The sequence below is a fragment of the Nyctibius grandis genome, chromosome 2, assembly GCF_013368605.1.
Source record: "Nyctibius grandis isolate bNycGra1 chromosome 2, bNycGra1.pri, whole genome shotgun sequence".
NCBI lineage: Eukaryota > Metazoa > Chordata > Aves > Nyctibiiformes > Nyctibiidae > Nyctibius > Nyctibius grandis.
In genome coordinates, this window is record NC_090659.1 from 51,599,010 (window position 1) to 51,620,192 (window position 21,183).

At 40.4% G+C, this 21,183-nt stretch overlaps 1 protein-coding gene across 4 annotated transcripts in view; it reads right to left on the reverse strand.

Moving 5' to 3' along the window:
- REV1 (REV1 DNA directed polymerase) overlaps positions 1–20,446 on the reverse strand; it is a 62,304-nt gene extending 41,858 nt beyond the window's left edge. For 3 of the 4 annotated variants that reach the window (XM_068425364.1, XM_068425363.1, XM_068425362.1), the window contains exons 1-4: positions 20,250–20,446; positions 6,216–6,282; positions 5,296–5,428; positions 3,385–3,553 (exon numbers count right to left, since the gene is read on the reverse strand). In XM_068425364.1, the coding sequence (XP_068281465.1) occupies positions 3,385–3,553; positions 5,296–5,428; positions 6,216–6,272 (359 nt within the window). In that variant the 5' untranslated portion in view covers positions 6,273–6,282; positions 20,250–20,446. The remainder of the gene's footprint in view (positions 1–3,384; positions 3,554–5,295; positions 5,429–6,215; positions 6,283–20,249) is intronic. The other variant, XM_068425365.1, reaches the window with a different exon arrangement.
- Between the last annotated feature and the right edge of the window lie 737 nt (positions 20,447–21,183).

Consider the following 21,183-nt stretch of genomic DNA (forward strand, 5'->3'; position numbering starts at 1 on the left):
TGATTTGCCACCCTAGATACAGCTTCCAGGAGGGCATCTTCCATAGTCTTCAGTGACTGCGGTGAAGCTGGTCACAGTGCAGTTCCCTGGATCCTTCTTCTTTCCCTTTCTGAAGACAGGCATGACACTCGCCTTTTATCCAGACTTCTGGAAAATCTTATCTGATCGTCATGCATTTTCAAAGATGACAGAGTGGTGTAGCATTGACATCAGCCAGCTTCTTCATCTCCCTTGGATGCATTCTATCCAGTACTGTAGAGCTGTAAATGTCATGTTTCCTTAAGTGAACCATTAGTTATGCTTTGGTAGCATTTCTTTTCTCCAAGCTCTGCCATTAGGCACACAAGCCTTCAAGGCATGAAAGTACACCTTGCCACTAAACACTGAAGAAAAGGCAGTATTGAGTACCTCAACTTTTTCCATATCCTTTGTCACGAGGTTGCCCTGCCATTGAACAGCAGGCCTGTTCCATTTGCTTCTGGTATAGCTATAAAAGCCATCTCCTTCCCCCTCAATATATTTCTAGTTTCCAAAAAAAAGCTACTGTGTTAAAGTAACATGGCATCTCTTCTGAAAACTGTACTGGTTTAAGACTGGTAGCTTTTATTTATCAAATATTTTGCAGAAAAGAGAAATGAAGTGTGATGTACCAGACTAACTTTTTGTTTTTCTGGGGAAATTACTTTAAACTATTTTCTTCACATTTGTGTTAGATTTACACAGATCTTTAGAAAAACCATTCACTCCATTTGAAAATCAAAATAAGAAATCCAGAAATTCTACTGGTAGCTCATTTTAGTGGTTAGTTATCCTCAGTCTCTGAGAAGTGATTTTATTATAAAAGTCAAAGAATGTTTTTTAGAAGAATATTCAAATTTGAAAGTCAAGCTCTCAGAACAGGTTATGTCAAAATTTAAACCACCTAAATAACCTTAATTTGGCTTCTATTGGACATTGCACAACAACCTTTCCAAGCTACATAATTGTGTTGTGTATTTTTCAAATAAAGGAATCTAAATCTCCAGATTTAGAAAGGAGGTCTGCCTGCAAGTGTCTTCCTTCATTTGTTGCAGAAATGGAGATACAGCAAAAACACGAAACAAGGAAAGAATGATTCTGTCGCTGAAGCAACCACACATTACTCTGCAATACTGGATTTCGCAACTACTGTTACCACAGGATCTCTATGTGATGCTAATTAAACCAAAATTCTAGAGCTACCTGCATTTAACAACCATTTTATGAGAGTCTGACTTTAGACCATAGTTCAGAATGTTCACAGTTCAGAATATGCAAAGCTTTTAATGCACCAATGAACTTCAACATATGCCTTACCAACCTTGTATAAGTAACTCTGAAAAATCTTATCTCACATAGTTCACACAGCATATTCCAAATTATTGACATTTTTGGTGTTTTACCTTAATGTATTTTTGGGGGCTGTCAAACAAAGAATGAAAATAATAGCCATTGTAGTAAGTGCCATGGTAAATTCATTAATCTTTGGAAAGCAGACAGATGCTATAGTGATAAGCACCAATAAAAGACAGGAATTAATTATTCATTCTGTTATCAGCAAAGAATACAAGTCACATGCACTAAGTAAGGAACAGGGTTACAGAGAGAAGCAGCAAAAAACAAAGACAATGAATTAGCAATTTGCAACCTGAATTCAGTCTTTTCTATGAAGTGAATGTGGCAGGTACCATAGTGAAAAAAGATAGCATGTGATCATGCAATTAAGGACTAGATCACAATGTCTGCACACAAAGAAATAAATCAAAGCTCCACAGACAAACGACCTTTTCATTTTGCAACCTTGAATGACAAGACTGACGATCTAACAACACTGCTTTACCAGCAATTTGTGACAGTAATATTTTAGGGTTGATTCTTAACAAACTAAAAAAAACCAAATCCATCATACCGCACTAACATGACGTGCACATAAATATTAAACAAATTTGGAATCTCTACATCCACTGCACTGATTTTCACCAGCTGATCTACTGAGGAGAACATCGTTTATTATTCCATACACAGAGATGGAGTATTTAACCAATGAGTGTTCTTCAATACTGCTGAGAGAAAGGGGAAAAATGAGGGGTTGCTGTGAAATCAGCTTTTATTCCAGATTCTGACATGAACCCTGCTCTACTGAGACAGTGTCAACTTGTGCCCAACCCCATGTATCTGTCTATACTCAGTTCTTCTGACTTATTCTACAGTACAACCTTCCAGAACCAGGAGATGCACAACCTGAACACAAGATATCATAAGCAAAATTTTAGGAGATTTCATACATTAGGTTCTAGCAAGTCTCTACTGAATGCATACAAACTGATTTTTCCAACTTGGTTAAAACCATAATGAGCTTTAATGGCATCAATGAAAACAGCCACATCTTTCAAATAGAGACACACCTACTACAAGTTTTCCAAGTCCTTAAACTCATGCCTGAGGCCCTAAAACGGTTTAAAAAATGTACCTAAAGTCTTTTTCAAACTGAGGAACGTATCATTTCTGACTAAAGTTTAAAAAATTTACCTTAAAGATACATGATATGAAACAGCTGAATCCAAACCAGCAAACCAAAACTATGAACTGCAAAAAGGATTTTACAAGTATGTATGCAGAATCGTTCCTTGCCTGCTTCTGCTGGTTGTCTAGGAAGGGGGCTAGTTAAGAATAGCATGACACTGACAGAATGATTTCCAGAACATATTCCTGCCTGTTCTATTTCCCATGGGTTCCTTAGATGGAAGAAGACAGATGCAAGCCAGATTAACTGCTCTGAGCCTGGCTATCGTCTTTTTCAAGAACCTGTGGACAACTTTAGTTGATCCTATATATTCCAGTGCATGGAGGAACCAAAGAACATAAATTCTTTGTAAATAAAACTTGTGGGGTTTTTAAAATTTTGTTTTGTTACAAAGTGACAACATAATAAATGTTTAGATGGATTAATTTCAATTTTATGAAAATGCTTTTCAATTGACATTCTTCTGTACAGATGGAATGAAACTTAGGCAATGAACAAGGCAAGAGGTTAAAAAACAATCACCTGGTACTTATTCAAACATACTGAGATGAAGGCTAGTCAATTAATTGGGTATTAAAAGGAATGAACAGGATAATGTTCACTTTCCTGATATGCCTGAGACTTTCTGAATGTTCTTAGTTAAACTGTTTCTTAAGGAACAATCACTAAGAAGCACATCTTCAATGTAACAGTGGTATTTTTACTCAGTTGTTGCAAGGACAGATTTATTTTTAACTGAACCATAATCTCAAAATGCCATCTTCTATAATATTGATTTTCCAGATTTTTTTTTTTTTTTTCCCAAAAGGAGAAGTCTCCAAAAGCAGTAGACCTAAACTTACCTTTCCATGATCCATTCTGGCCGAACTACTTTTTCTCCTTTCAATTCTTTTATTTTGGCATTTGGTAGATTTGTGGCAATGATGTGAGTTGTTTTTGATCTGGAATAATACACATGGTATTGGCCTCCATGCAACATCATTAGCCGTCTTAATTCATCAGCTGAGGGATCTATAAAATTAAAACCAGAAATATTCCTGTTTTGTGTCAGCAAATACAGTAAGAAAAACAACTTTAATTGAGAAATATGATGCCATGATCAGAAAGAGTGCAAACTGTTGTTTTTCTCCTGACAAAACTTACAAGTTCTTCAAAGAACAAATCAGGAAAACATTTCTGAAGAAATGTAGAAAATTGTGTTTCTGAAGAGACTGATTCAAAATGTAAACATTGTACTTGTTATAGAGGATCTTTCCACAACATGTATGATCGAAGGGGGGAAAAAGTACTCAGTAGATTTAATGCTAAACTACATTAAAAACATTTTACATCAACGTAACACAAAATTAGATTAACTCACTTATCTTTTCACCAGAGTTTGGTAGAGCAGTTTACACTCAGAAAAGAATAAATATCAAAAGAGTTTAGCAACAGCACAGAACTCCTACTATACAATTTCTGATTTACTGAAGCAGTTAACTCACTCTTTCCTTACCAGGTTATTCTTGAATTGCTGCAGGGAACAGCGAATACCTTAAAAACTAACATCTCTTCTTATCCCCCAATCATGTTAAAAACAATACTTATTTTGCAAGCAGAACTGGGGAAAAAAAAGTTTTAGTTTTTGGAAAACATTTGCAATGGTGTCACACTGGCACCAAAAGATTTGGGTCAGCACAAATAAAATGTTTTGAATAGTGAATCTGGCACAAGCTACTAAAAAAAAAAAAAAAAAAAATAGAAGTTTATCAATGTAAGAAGGACGAAAATTTTTTTACAGAATACAGTTACAATTCCTTCCAGTAGCCTACTGTCAACTCTCAAAATATTTCTAACACTTGATTATACCTCTAACTTTTAACTGAAAAGACCACACATCTCCAAGTGTTCCTATTCCAGCCTTTTGGACAACCATCTCGTAGAGCTCTGTTTAGGAATTAGTACCTTGAAGAATATGCAAATACTAGATTTTCACTAAGCAAACTGCCTGTATTAAATAACTGATTCAGATGCATTAACAGTTTAACATGTCCACCTTAACCTTTTTCAGTCTGTTTGAGCCCTGCACTCAAACCAGCACTGCTCCATACCACAGAACCTGTACACAACAGTTATGTAATAGTCACAACATTCCTGGCATAGGTCCCTGAAAAAGCCTTCTGGGAAGTTTCAAAAAGTCATTAAGCTGCTTTACAGAACCCAGGAGAAATATCAACATAAGTATTGTAGATTAAAAATCTTACTGAAGTTAACATACACTATCAGTCCATCACAGACAATGCATATATATGTCTTGCGTTTTCTCTTGTTCCTCCTTCCACTATTAATGGGATCGCTGTCTCAAGCATTATGTCACTGCGAGCAAGAAAACCCCAACATATCCACCCAAACATAAATTTAATGCATACACTCCAAGTCCAAGGCAACCATAAATAGTCTGGAAAATTAAAAATTTAATATACGTAGAAGTATGGAGGAAGTTAAAAGGTTTCATTTCAAATAGTAAGATCGCAGAAAGGTGAAAAATTTACTATTCCTATCAGTGACCATGTAAATGATTTAGTAAAGTAATACTTATATTCAGAACATAAATCTGATTTTATACTGAAAACCTTAATCATGAAAGACACAGTAATGGTTATATATTTACTTAGCTGCAAACTCATGTGTTTTACAGTTCTTTACTCCACTTAAGATGGTAAACAGACACTAGAACAAAACAGAACGGATCCTTAAAAAAGTAAAAGCTTCACCTGTAAAGCCATTGACATAGATGGCGACTCCACTAAAGATACTTGATGAATTTCCATCCCTCTGGTGCTGTATGGCTGACTCTGACCGGAATTGATCCTCCAATTTCTTAACCTTTGCCGACATGTACCCACCCTAGTTTTTAAGTTAAAACAAAACAAAATGACACCCATGATGCTAGTCTTATTTTCTTATGTTTACGAACAGAAACTGGTCAGGTAAGCAGCATTCCTTCAAATCTATTTTGGTTGATATACAGAAGACATATTCTTTCTCCAAATGAAAAACAGCAAATCCTCCACCCTAAATTCTTAGCTACAAGATAACTGCATCTTGTTACTAATATGGCAGGATTTATTTCATACTTCTTTTATATTATTCTATAAGAAAAAGATTCTGTCTATATAAAAATTCTTGTAGAATAATAAGAAAAAAGAAATAAGCGAATGATGCAAGTTTGGATGATAAATCAGAGGCTCATTCCTTACAGAAATAATGCAGAGAATATTCATTAAGCTCCACTTATTTTCAGTTCTTAAATATATATGAGACAGTAGTATTGTAAATACTTATATACATTAGATGCCTCAGTTATTGTTTGTCCAACTATATAGAATGTGGTAGAGACAACCATAAATAGTTTAAAAATTATTTAGTTTAGTTTTAAATGGTGATTTAAAGCTATTCAAGGGTCTGCACTTATTAATAATGCAATTTAGCAGATTACTGTGAACAAAGGCTTCAAAACCTGGCAATTTAAAAAATTTATTTTGAACTTAATTTCAAGTGAATCAGAAGGTTTTAATTTATAGCACACCTTTAGCATATATAACAAAACTGTAAACCCTTTCAAACCACACTGCCATTTACCTCTTAAAAAAAAACAAAACCAAAACCAAAACCCACTTGGTTTTGAACTTACCCATATTCCCCAGCCATCGCCATCGCCAGCTCGTTTCCGCCATCCACCCCGGCTCATACTGAAGCTTCTGCATAGGAAGAACAATGCTTGATCAATCAGATGTTTAGTAATATCATCAGTGGCATTTCAATGATGCATTACAGGCCATCTACAGATTATCAGAAAGATTACATTTTTCAACGGGGTTCACTGAATTATGAGTTACACAGTTAACCTAGAAATGAAAAATTGCATAAAAACCTAGTTCCTCAGTTTTGTAGTAATGCATATTGTAGCTGCTGCTACGTATCAAAAAACACACATACACATTTTGTTCTATTCACCCAGAATACAAAAAACTCATTACAATGTTCAGTTTCCACTGTGGTTTATTAAATTCTTCCTGTTCATCATATATCTCCTAAAAAACAGGAGTAATAAAAGCTTCTCAAATACAATTGCTACCATTCACGCAAAATATTGCCCAAGTCAGGAATAGTATTTTATTTCCTATTTGACACTTATCTACATGGTGGGACACAGGCAAACACCTCCTAGTACTAGAGACTGCATTAATTTCACCAATGGATTTACAGCTAATCATAAAATCTCCAAACACTTGTTACTCCAATGCAATACATCACATAAAAGCAAAAAAAAACAAAGGCCATCTCATGGTCAATGAAAAGCCAGTTGTTTAAATGATCTAGTATGGTCTACAGCTAAGTTTATGATTTGTTTCTTTGGGGTTTGTTTGCTTGTGTTGTTTAACAATAAATAAACAAATATACTCAACCAGCCAAACTGCAGTTTTCCTTTATGCAAGACACTTATCCCTGGACCATGAGCTGTACACAGCAGTGTCCCCAGATGAGCTATTAGTTGGCTAGAACAGAACCCGTGGAGAGAAAAAGAAATGTTTTGGACTGTAGCCAACTGTTCACTGCACCCAGGTGATTCACATTACCTATAGTTGTTGTAATACCGTTTTTAAAATATTAATGATGTAGCAAGATCGTGGGGTCGCTGCCTGCTATTACATTTCCCACTTTCTACTCTAACAAGTTCCCTAAATAGCAACAGTTTTGTCTTTTAGGGCTATCAGCTTTTAAGAGTGTGAGGACAGGACTCTGAAATAACAGTAAGAAGATTTAAGTCAGTCACCTTTATTTTATTAAAAATTTAATTTCTATTCCTTTACCCTCCATAGAATTGCACAAAACTACAGTTAACACACAGAAGGAAGTCAACTGTTTTTTTTTCATCCTTGTCTGCTTTTGAGAAGATACCTATTCTCTGGACTATCCATAGCACCATCCAGTAACAGAGCACAGATGCTTCACTCAGTCTCCAGACTACCAGAAAGCACATAGAGCTGTGGATGGAGATAAGAACACATTTTGGTCATTTTCCTATCCAGGCCTTCTACTGCACTGTTCTGGAGACTGCATCAATTTATCACATTAAAATTTTGTTTCCTCTGAACCTGGCTGAAAGTTGAATTCTAGCTTTCGTCTTTTAAATCCCTTTTGTTCTAGAGCTACCAAGCAGGCATACTCTGAAATCCAGCTAAACTACCCTGGATTCCAGGCAAGTTTGATCGCAGAACAAGACATAGCTGCAGGAAAGTTTTCATAAATACGATCATCTTCATGGAAGACTGCAAATATGCCAAATCAGGCAACCACAGAATTATAGTCAAAGTAGGTATAACTACTTTGAAAAGACAAGCTTCAGTTGTATGCTTCAGGACCTCTGCAAACACAGGAAGATTATGATGCACCTGGTTTTATTCTTCTTGTAGTTGCTGTAATTTGATACATAACCTACACACATGTATATAATTATGAAGACTAATCACATGTCAAGGAGGTGAGCTCTACACCAACAAGCAAAACAAAGCAACCCCTCCTCAGTATGTTGTATTTTCTCTCTAGGTACCTGTGTTTCTTACCCAGAGACCAATTTCCAAGACATTGAGCTTTGTGGAATTAATTTTTAGTGGTTTGGATTATATCTAATAGATACCACAGAACTCTTAAGGAGCAGTGAGAAAAATGAGAGGAGATAAGCTAGGTGACCACATGAAATACAAAACTGACTTTTTTCCTGTAGAGGTCAGTACACACTATAAATGGCTGGATGATTTCTTTAATATGAAAATTTGTGTTTTTCCATCAGCTGAAGTCAACTGTAATTCAAATCTATCACTTCTGGCTAAGAAGTTCTTGGAGAAAGCAGAAAAGTGTAAGTTCAAGAAAAAAAAAACATTCATGAAAATGTTATCTAGTGGTTTTAGGTATTATAAGTATCAGTGTATGAGCTCACAAGAGACACCAGAATTTTAACTACTGATTACTCTTTCTCCTTCTTAATAAAGGATGGCAAAGTCTTAAAGGATGGCTACAAAAAGGCCAGAGGCTCTCTATCCACAAGGAGCCACATGGAGAGGACAATAGGCAACGGGTGCCAGTTGCACCAGGAGAGGTTTCATCTCGATATAAGAAAGAAATTTTTTACCGTGAGAACAGTCAATCACTGGAACAACCTCCCCAGGGACACAGTAGAGTCCTCATCACTGGAGGTTTTCAAGCTGCAACTGGACAGGGTACTAGATAATCTTATCTACGATTCCTTACCCCTTAAAGGGTGGACTAGTCAGTCGTTCAAGGTCCTTTCCAATCTAGGCTGTTCTATGATTTTAAGTCTATCAAAAAGCAAATCTCGTATGAAAAGAAAATCTTACTCTGAAAAAAAAATAACAAAGAACCTTCAAGACTGTATGAAATGCACACTGTAAGTCACCACAGTCTAACAAAGATCTGCTTTATTCCAATCACTGAGTTCTTAAGATAGGATTTGATAGATAGTTACTCTGACCCCTATGTAGACAACCTCTTGCTTAAACAAAAATACCTAATGCCTGATAAACTGAAGAACTGCCTTCATGAGGGTCAGCTTTTCTGAAACCTTGAAACACATTTAATTTTTCTTCAGGACACTGGGAGGTGAAGAAGAAAGATCTCTAGTCAAAAAGCCATTATATCAGGACACCACAACCAGTGGGGTCAATTAAAATCAGAACCATGGGTACGTGCCTAGTTTGATTACAACTAGATATAAGAAAAACAAAACTACTTTAGGTTAGTGTGTTAAAAACACGACATATCAACTTCCAAAAGTTGTCTTCCTAGAGCCTGCAAAACTAGAGAAACTAGGCTGTAATGCCTACTTACAATATCTGATAATGATTTACCATTTCCTTGGCAGATGTGATTTTTGACTCAGTCCACTTAGAATCTAAACACACAAGTTAGGAGTGTGGTACTTCAGCGATTACTAGATGTCTTTGGCTCAAGTCTTGAGAGTCATGGATTATTTTCTTAATGCTGATATGAAAACCTGGGAGACTAATTTTTTGCCTTTGTAGTTCCAGGAACTGAATGATGAACCAAGGTTTCTGGACTAAGGAGAATTCCCACTGCTGAAGACTTAAGCTTATATAGTATGAGTTTTTCCTTGAGAATGAAGACCTCTACAGCTGCCTTGCTGAAACCTAAGGAACAAACGAGCATGAGAGACACCTTGCACATGATATATTATATCAGAGGAAAAGTTAAGCAAGATTTGAAACATGCTCACTGGTTCAAGAAATAAGAAATGTAAGGATGATACGATGCTCCCTCTATGGGAATCATGATAAAGGGATGAGTAAGAGAAACACTTTGTAAAGGACCCTTGAGGTGGAGGTGGAGGGGGGTGGTGGTGGAAATCAAGACAGCGGACTTAAACACCCACCACAAGCAGGTCAATTTCAGACAAGGGTTCATTGTTCTTGTGATTATAGTATCAAACTTGTTTCAGAACAGTTTTCACTGTTTTCACAAATTCAAGAGCACACATGCAGTGAGTCAGTGAAAGTGAACCACCACAGTTACTAGCTTTCAGGGTATCTCTAGAGCCTGAAGGACAAGCTATGAAGTGACCCTTTGCCCAGGGAAAAGCTTTTTAAATAAAACTGAAACGCTCATATTCTGGACCTGTGAACACAAAGAAATCTTCAGCAATTAAAGAAAAAATCCCAACAAACTCTGAAACTGGACAAAAGCCTGTGATGGTAGAAACACTATTCCTAGGAATAGAATTCAAGTTTTCAGTGCAAGAGAAACAACCTTTCAAGAAGAAAAAAAAAAAGTCAAGAACTCTTGTGATCAAAATTAACATAATTTGGCCCTGCATCTCCTTCTAGACCACATAAAAATGGTGAAGTCTTACTGTTCTACAAAATAGGGTTAACTACAACTCAAATTCCTATGGGGTGATCCTTTTCAAAACTGAAGCCAGAAAAGAAACAAGGAGTTTTGATGCTTTGTACATGATTGCAGGCTCAGAAATACTCAATACAACCCACTAGGAAAAGATATGTAACATCCCTTTGAGCACTGCTTCATAGGCCTAGCATTGTACTTCCCAATCTACAATCACTTAATCCTATTATTAAAGACTGATAATCAAAGCCTACAGATCAACTAATGGAATGAACTGTTAAGTCTACATTTTATGAATTCTGTAAACATGTCTGTGTGTACAGAAGAGTTGCACAGCAACTGTGAGATTTCAGATCGCAAAACAAGGAATGTAGATGTGAAAGTTGATGTTAATATTTGTTCTAATCTCATCTGTAGCACTGTCTGATGCAGGAAAGTTATTTCTTTAAAATACTATAAAATCAGGGTAGGGTGGTTGTAAGACAAGTGGCTTTCCATCATCTTGGGCAGTTGGGATAACACGTAACAGACAAACCCAAACCAAAACCACAAGTATCAGGGCAAAAAATGCTTGGGAGCACAGAATATAGATCTCAGTGCCTGTAATAAGTGAGCATGGATCCTCACAGGCTTTTTAATTCCAGGTCAGTACTAGTCCTGCCCAAATCCGTGTTGTCTCTGCCATGCTCTTCAGCATTCACTTTTCCAGGTGTATGGCACAGAGACATTTCTGCTGCCTCTTCAAGTAGCCAACTTGAATCTGGCACAATATACACTTTATGGCTCTGCACTACAGGAAAACATATGAACTATTTCCAAAGACAAAATGAGGTTGCACTGTGACTCAACGAATAACTGACAAACTTGTGTCTAAATACATGGCACAAGTAACTTCTAATCTAGATAATCCAATTTCAGGTAACTGAAAGCTGAGTGAAAGTGTAACACATTGTAGCAGTTATTTTGCATTTTTGACCAGAGTGAACATCTTGTTCATGTCCTCTAATGCAAAAGAACTTGATTTAATTAATACATTCAGACACCACAGGCCTTATTTTTGAAGGTGTAACTCTACCGCTAACGGAAGTATGGATATCTCGGGCCACTGCTAATGAATATCAGAACCTTTTCCTTGAGCTGTAGATTGAATCCATCCCAGCTCAGCAGGGCTTAAAAGTTGTTTCCATCAAGTGGGTATTTTGTGGCCTGTTTGAGTTTCATGCATCTACATTCCAGCTCCCACATCAAGCTCACCACTCTACTTGGCACTAATCTGCAAGCTCTTTGAGGAAAGAACTGTCTTACGTGTTTACACATTTCTCAGCACCAGAGAGTCCTATTCTTGGCTGAGTCTTGTGGAAAAGAGCTGCTGCTACAGGGTCTAAAACTGTTTTCTACCACATACTGAAAAGTTCAGAATCCAGCAAAATAAAAGTAAAAAAGACAGTTCAAAAGGGTTTTTTTTAAGATACTTTATTTTTAAATCCCCATCATTTTAGACACTTCAGAGTTAATGCTACTGTTCCATATTAAAATAAACTAGTCAGTATGTTGCAAAGCAACTGAATTTTATTCTAGGCAGGAAATAAACTCTCAGGGTGAAATTTCATAAGATGGTTGAGTCAACTTGATGGCTGACTGCTACCAAAAGGGATGGTTCTTCTCTGCAACCTCTGCTGGCCTAACAGGCTTTATCCCTTCTTCCCAACCTGTACTCTACCTTCGAACTCACATGGCCCCTATGTTCATACTGGTGCTATGTGCAATTCAGCTCACTTAATCAACAGAAAATTGACATCATTTTACGGGTTAGTTTCCTGCCAGTTCAGCAAGCTGAACTGACTAACAAAAGTATCAGACAAAGCCAAATCAGACAGGCCAGAAAAGAGGAATGGATTGGACTGTTCCTTTCATTGCCAGTGGGATCTTAAAATTATCTTAGCCATTTCTAGAAACTGGCTTTTAGGGTCATGGCTATAACCAACTGTGGCGTAAATGTGGACACGGAGTTGCAATGAGCTAGCTAGTCTTCACTAACTAGCCCTCCTTATGTTTTTCCCCCCCAATAAACATGAGAGGTATGCTACCTCACCTTTTCTGTAGGGCAAGAGCATTCAAAGACAGTTACAATCGAACAGCTCCCCATCTTAAGCCACATGTGCCCATACAATAATCACTTCTAACTACAAGCACCTGATGTTACAGGGTCAACCAGCAAGTTCTGTTTTGCAGTTCAATCTTTGATGATATTTTAAAGGAATAGAAATAAAATTAGCTGAAGGACACTTGAAAAATACCTGTCCCCAAAAATACCCAACACCACCCCCATCTCCTGTGAATAAGCCTAAGAGTATAAACTAGGAAAGAACAACCATTAAAATCTTGGGCAAATTAAATATTAGACACAAAACTATTAGTGAGTATGAGAAATTTAGAAATAGTATTTTCCTAAAATATGGCATTTGCTAGAAAGGTGAAATACAATACAACCCACATAAAGCATGGAAAAAACCCAACTCCTTCAGAATCAACTCCTTATGTGTAGATGACTATTCTAAAACTGTGTTCCATGCATACTTTCATTTGAGCTTGACAGCAAAGAAATGATATTCTGACCTTCAGTTCAATCACTTCCCCAGAAAGAGACGCAGGAACTCTTTGCTAAACTAATCCAGTTTCCAAACCGACTATTTTTGCAACTCAAAATGGTCTTTATTTCACATCAGCTTGCTTTAACATCAAGGACTAAATACTTTACATACAAGTAACAACTAAGAAATACACATTTCTTTGGCTGGCAAATCATCACAATGACCTAAAGCAGCTGTACAGCAGGTAACCATTTATAAGAGTGCTGTACAGGACAAAAGTGTTTAGACCGTTTCACAACTGACTTGGAGTCCAGGACAGATGATTGTTTTAATTGTCACAACTTAAGGAACCATGAGCACGAGGTACAGAGAACAGCATCACTACACAGTTTGCACCAGCTTTGAGCAATCTGTTTTCAAGACGATACTCTTTTTGCTTTTATACATGGCATTTGAGATGGTTAGTTCTTTGAAAAACAACAAGCCAGATTCAATGTGAGACCAACTGTCAACGTTTCGTTCCCCTCTAGGAATAACAGTAGCAGCTACAGTCCATTTAGGGCTTGTCACAAATATTGGTTTAACTTGGTTGAATTTTTCTTCTGCTCACAGAAGACTGGCTTCAGTTTCAACATTTCTGCATTTTTTGGTAAAGTTTACCTCCCTCCTTCACAGTTCCTCAGTGATGAGTGGCTCTTCTTCATAAATTTTCATTGCTGTATTTAAACACTTAGCTCAATTCACTTTTTAGTTCAAATATCACCTCTCTGATACAACTGTTCTTATTGCCACAACACACTGGCAAGTTTCAGCAGACTTCAGCAACTGGCTTCATTATTTCTCTTCTGCACTTGTATTCTTTTGGGGCTTCAACCCCAAGAGGACTTAGCACGCTCACAATCTTTATGCCAGCGTCTAAATGCCTAGATTCCAGAATAAAATCCATTAAGTAAAATCAGACTAAGAAGCATAGCTTGTGGAATTAGGACTTTCAATAGCAACACAGTGAATGGATTGTAAATTATCAAAAGGAAATTCTCTTTCTCCGTTGGACTTGAGTACCTGAAACAATAAGTGAGATGAGTATCTGAGTTGGGTAGTCTTCCTTCAGGCCCCTATGTTTAGCTGTCTATAGTATTCGAGAACAGAGAACTGTGTTACTCTTTTCTTTGAGAAGGAAGAGCGGGATGTTCATTTCTTAGGAAGTTTTTAGTTTGTGCACTCCTCAGTCTGACAACAACCCAGTCCCACAACTTGCGTCTTACACAAGAAGCCTATGCTGAGGTGTAAGTCAAGCAGTCAGCAGGTAGCGTAAGTAAACCATGATGATCCCTCCTCCCAAATAATGAGAAGAGTTGCTGCTGCTGAATGATTTAGGACTTCCTAGTCACAACTGAAGCAAGTGTCCTTGTAAAGCTAAAGAAAAACTTAACAAGGCAGGAAAAGTTGGTAAGTGGAGGTATAATCATTCGAAAATAAATAACTGGAACATTTTCACGCGGTGATCAAAGCAAGGAATCTGTGAACGCTCTGAATTTGTTTACAGTGAATTCAGAGGAACTGTGCTGGTGAAAACCCCTGCAATACACTATCTTCAGCTTCCCCAGATTCCCTACACTTCAGGTCAGCAGACTAGCGAAATCTTGTCAAAAGAGACTACATATTTTTGATTGATTTTATGTATTCATTTGCATATATATGTGTGTGTGCGCACGCACGCACATGTGTGCATGTATATACACACAACAAACATCTTTGTTGCTGGCCAATTTGATTGCTCGCTACCCATATTAACCACTTTGGCAATAGAGAATGGCACGGAAACAAATTCTCTCTCTGGGCCAATGCTCTAACTAACGTAATGAGAAGACACCACTTCTCTACAAGTTTGTTGGGGGTTTTTTTGTTTGTTTTTTTGGGTTTTGTTTTTTTTTCTTTAATGCCTAGGGCAGTTGTATTTTATGCTCAACTCAGTGTTATCCGTGTACATCAAGCAGGTGCTGATCAGGCTGGGCTTTTCAGGGAAAAAGATAAGACATGCAGTTTGTGAATCTCAAGTGGTAGCTGATATCAGATACTAAGGAGGACCATCTCTCTACTCACATACGGACAGCTCTAAACACATACAGCAGCAAAACTCTAAGAACTCAAGTAACTTTACCAGCAAAAGTATTGATGACTACAGATTCAGTATTTAAATAGCTAGATTTTCTGTTCACGGCAGCTTTTGAATGACATTACTTAGTTCCAACTGACACTGCGTAGTCAGGTTCCCAAATGTTTTTTCTGGATTTGCCTTTGAAACTCTCAAGGCTGCTACATCTTTTTTGAAGTAAAATCTTCACAAGATATGGCTTCTATGCTTAGCCTTGAAGTTTTAAGTTTCTACTAAAGTCTTCTACATCTTTCATTAGTCCATGGATATTACTTTTATCATCAACTCAGACCAACAAGACTAGGAGGAATCAGATGAAACTAGTAAGTGGAGAGATCAAAACAAATGGAGATATTTTTTCATCTATTGCCTAGTTTATTTGTGGATTCTCTGACACAGCACACCAAGGTTGCTGAACATCCATATGGGTTGAACAGATTAATGGAATAAAAAAACATTCCATTTTTTTTTTTAAAGAAGTTGACAAACCACAGGAGCTCAGAACATAAAGGCAAAGTATCTCAGTATGTTTGTTTCTTTACTATTACCTAGGAAAACTTCTGATCTGGTCCAGTATAGTCTCTCAAGTTTCCTTCCAGACTCAGAGGAAACTGAAAAGATAAAGCACAGCATTTCTCTGTTTTCCATTAAAGACACAGTTCTAAGGACAAAACAAAAATGCTCTAATTCTTTAGGATCCCTAAATAAAATTCAAATCTGAATTGCATTCTTGGTCTGAAGGGGTTTTAAGTTGGTGTTTTAAGTACCTCTGACATCGAAACAACGGCGTTACACTGCTGCTTAACAGAGACAGATCGATACAAAAAGGCCACAGGACAAAAATGGCCTATCCCAGGCAAATGTGACGCTTGTAGAACTTAGGTTAAAAATCAACAGAGAAGTTATGGCAATCATTATGGAGGGGCAACACTTACAACTTCAAATTCGTGATCAGCCAGAAATTAAGAGTAAAAAGTCATTACCCCTACCTCTCCTCCAGTTTTGTTTTATAAGAGGATTCTTGGAACTGCTTACAAAAAAGCATGGAAATCTAGGGAATAGTGACTGAAAAGCCAGTCTTTCCCGTTTCCCAGTGCTCTAAATTGAAAACAACAGGCAGATTCAGAAACCAGGAACAGTAGCATTTCAATCCAGACCATTATTTTAGTTCTTTCCTTCAGCTGGGAGTTGCATTGAAAAGCACAAAATGGTTCACTCTACTTTGTAAACTGCACTAATCATTTACTTTACATGCCATGGGGTCACGGGCTTTCCTATTTGTAAGAATTATCAGCAATTTCATTACTCCCTTTAAACAGCAACAGCTCCTAGGTTTCCAAAATTATGTAAGTGGAGTACAACCATTTGTCCAAGATGCTGACTCACCATGCCCTGGACTAATAGCTGATCTGAGTCACCTCAAAAAGATGAAGTCATGAACATGGTGGACAGCACTTTATTTTACTTTGGATATTCACCGGCAACTAGAACCTGATCAAAAATGTTCGCAATGGTCCCCAGGATCCTGCCAAAACACACCACACACCTCACCCTGCCAGAATACCGCCAATCTCTAAGTCAATATGGAAAAACCTTAGAGCAGTTCTGAACTCTACTCTGCGCAGCTTCAGCACTGCTTTCACGTTTTGGCATTCAAACCAATCCACTTGCATTTGCAAGAATGACTCTGCAAGGTACCTGAGCAGTGTCTTCTCCTAAGTGAAATTAGCTTTCTCTTTTTCAGGATTATTTACTTTCATAAATCAAGAAGCTGAAAAGGTCTGCATGAATTCAAGCAAAACAAATAAGGAGATTACAATCAATAACTCCCTTACGTTGGGATCTGGTTAAAGTATTTGCAGATAGCTGGGAAGAGAAAGCAAAACCAACACAGAAGAGTTAACCACAATATGGCCAAGCTTTACTTAGGCAAGCAACCAAATTTCAAACCACCAGCTGCAGCACTATTAAACAGGTAGAATACCAAATGAGAGACCTGAAGCTTTGAGATAGGAAAGGAGTTCCCCCCTGCCCCCGCCAAGAAAACCCAAACAAACCAACAAACCCCTCCACATTATGTAAAATACTACTTTCCCCAAAAGAGAACACTGAAATTCAGGGACCATGGTCTGCTGAGGCATTTACAACAAAGAATATGGAAGATAGAACAATCCTTTTCATGGGTATACTAAACTAAAAGTATCTCCTAGATTAATTTAACAGTCACAGACTCCTTAACTACAGCAGCAGCAGTCCTTCAGTTAGTTTTGAAAATACAAGCCACAGGAATGGAAGTTATCATCACAGCCCAGAACTTAAAGCTGTTCTACACACTCACCTCTCTTCCACTGAAGAGTGAGAAAGAAGGGTTTCCGATTTCTGACTTCTATCTTATGAGCACCAGTAACTCCACATGAAATAAATAAGTGGGAGGACCACAGACATGAGAGGCCCTCCTCCCTAAAAACATTTCTGTCTTCAATTCAAATGCTGTCTGGTTTCCACAACAGAGCAGAAAGCTGCTCTTGGGGAGAAGCACTACACAAATTTATCTTTCAAAAAAAAAGACACTTCCACAAGTACACTGTATCTCACATGTTTGAGAATTCCTCACATTTTTTTTGCATCCACTTAAGATTTGCTCTCTTACTTTCAACTGTCTTTATAACTCCATGGCCACTCTCATTTCTATTTGCTTCCAGTTCTTCCTTATTTTTCTATGCTTAGGTAAACACATGCCACTATCACCAAATTAATCTACATTGTATTCTTGAGGGAGTGTTTAAACATTTGGATATTTAGCTCCCCTGTTATAACAGGCAAACATGCTGCTAAGAGCTGACAGAGATCTCAGTGATAACACTATACACCTTTAATTAAAACAGAAAAATATTCAATACAAAAAAATTAATTCTCCATGAAATAAACAATAGCTAACAAACTAAATCGGGAAAGCACATGGCCAGGTCAGGCAAGTTATTCTTTTCCTGCTTGTCCTGAACAACTGATTTATTAAAAAAAAAGTCGGTGTAATCGTATTAATTTTTCTACCTACTCAAAACCTGGTTTTGTGTTTGAATCATTCTTAATTTTTCCTAAATCTCTCTAGCAACTGAAAGGGATGGTAGAAAGATTGAAAATTTGCCATGAAACTTATTTAAAGCAGACATCTGGGTCAAGGGATCGGAAAAGACTAATCAAAATCAGCACTCAGTTACAACACACTATCACTGCATCAGAACAGGCTGTGACTAAGTAAGAGTACATACATACCATCCAGAAAGACGGACTGGTGCTACGTTTGAAGGGCCGATTACTGAATAATGTACTGAAGACATGTATACTGTACACAAAAAAATGTACAATCAGTTTACTATCGAGGCTTGAAATATGCTAATGTATTTTTCCTATTAGAGCTTTACTTTTAAAACAACCTATCTTCAAGCAGTTAAACATGAGTGAGTCACAAGGCAGGTGCCTGCACTGTGCCTCTACTAATACTGTCCTACCAATGACCTCCAGTCTGACAGCTCGGCATTATTTACTAACAGGGATTTGGTTCCTTGTCCAGTGGAAGAAATGGACTGAATGAAAGACCAATATGGTGGGAATGGGTAATAACTACACGCTTGAGACAAGATGGCACAGAATCTGCCAGAGATTTGGATTTCTGTGTTAAATGTCATAAATCTTTGTAAGACAGAACTATTCCAGAAATAAATTTTAACTATAACCTCTTGCAACTAATGGTAATTAGGCAACTCTTTAAAACAGTTCTATCTGAGCAACATTAGCATCTAAATGAATAAAGAATTCAGATTGTAAAATTACAATCCCCTCCCTGGTTTTGCTTCTTTGGACTACAGTATCAAATTTGAGATTGGACCTGGGTTTTAAATCAAGATGCAGAACAAACATCAACTCGTCTTTTCATGAAGAAAATCTCCCATTAACACGAATATTCACAGTCCTGTAATTTTGAAGACTCCAATTTTAAAGCATCAGAAATAATGGAATATTACAGCATACAACACACAGATTTTCTACCAAAAAAATTACGTGCTTGTGAGATTATCTTTCTCCCCCTTAAGGTTAACATGCCACTACCGCCCATCTCCCATCAGGGGCTTTTTGCTCAGCGTCACAGGTCGAGTCAATGGCAACTATATAGCAAAACGCATCAACGTGAGATGGGGAAGGGATGAAGCAGCAGCAGTGACCACGTTTGTCCCTCGGTGTTTGTAAGCACAGCTCCTCATCCTTCCAGCACACTGGTTATACCCGGCCCTATTGCTCAGCAAATACAACTTGTGACACACACGATGGAAAACCGCAGACACACACACACGCTGCTACAGCCGAGTGCCACGGCGCGTGGTGCGCTCGAGTGGGCAAGGCTGCACCGGGGCTCGGGCTGCCCTTCTCCTCCCTCCAGCCTATTTCCCCGCAATGACCCCTTCAGCTGGGCACAACACTCGCGGCACCGCTCCGGCTCCGCCTCGGGAGCCCTGTTGTGTCTGAGGCGCAGCCCCCCCGTGACAGACACGCGCACGCAGGTGCCGCGGCTGGCGGGCGGGGGCGGCTGACCCAGACACCCACCCACACACCTGGCACACCCTCGGGCAAGTTCCACCGCGCGCGCGCGCGCCCAGGGGGTCCTCCCCCCCCCCCCCCCCGCGCACACACCCTCCCGCGCGCGGGCAAGCGGGGCTCCCGCGACAGTTACATAACCCCGCGCGCCACCCACACCCCCCCCGTCGCCCCTTCCCGCCACGCCGAGCCCCGCGCTGGGGAAGAGCTGCGGCGGGGAGAAGGGGGAAGGACCAGGCCGCGGGCCCAGGGAGGGGCTGAGGGAGGGCAGGGGCTGCGGGCCCCGCGCCTGCCCCAGGCTTCCCCTTCCCTCTCCCCCTCCCCGAGCCGCCCCCCGCACGCGCGCAAGGGGTCGCGCCCGCGAGCGCCGGGCGGCCATGGGGGCCGCGGCCGCCGCGCCGCGAAACGGAGGAAGGCGCCCGCTCCGGCAGCCCCGCGCCCCGCCGCTCACCTTTCGCCGCGTCCCAGACACACATTCCCGGGGCGCCGCCGCCGCCGCCTGCCCTGCCGGGCCGTGTGGGGGGGCTTCACATCGCGGCTCCACCCGGCACGGACGCACGCAACCACCGCCTCCTGCCCGCCTTCCTTCTCCTCCCCAGCGCTCAGCCCCGGCCGCGCTCTCCCTCCTCTCTCCCTTCTCCCTTCCTTCCTTCCTCCTTCTCTCCCCCCCCCTTCTCCTCCCCCTCTCGGTGTCCCCAGCAGCAGCCCCTCCTCCCCCCGCCCTTCCTGCGAGCGCGTCACGAGAGAGTCTCGCGCCACCAACCGCCGCTCGGTCAACAAGCGGCGCGCGCCGGGCAGGCCGGCCAGCCGCCCGGCCCGGCCTGGCCCGCCCCGGGCGCGCCCCCTAGCGGCTCGCGCCCCCGCGGAAAGTCGCGTGCGGCGCCGCCGGAGAAGGCCAGGGAGCTCTCACGCCGGTCACGTGACGGCGGGGCGTGGCGGGCGCGAGCAGCTCGCGCGCCTTTCCGGCTTCCCCCCGCCTGGGTGGGCTGCGGAGGGCGCAGGGCGGCGGCGCCCCCTGTTGGTCTGAAGGGCGCACCGCGAGCGCGGGGCTGCTGCAGCGGAGGCGCGGGCAGGCGTTTCACACCGGGACGGGACGGGACGGGACGGCAGCGGGGAGGAGAGGAGAGAGGGGAGCGGATCTTTGTGCTCAGTGTAGCCCGGCCCTCCCGCTTCCAAGGGCCGCCGGGAGCCACCGGCCAGCGGAAGCGAGGGGCGTGCGCGTCCGCCCGCAGTGCTGCCGCGCCTCCTCGTCAGCGCAGCAGCAGGCGGTGGCGGCGGGCGGGACCCGGTGAGGACGGGCGGCCTGCGGGGAGGGGGCTGGCAGCTCTGCCGCTCCCGGCACTGGCACGGCCCGCTGCCTGGGGCGGAGGGGGGAGAGCCTCTGC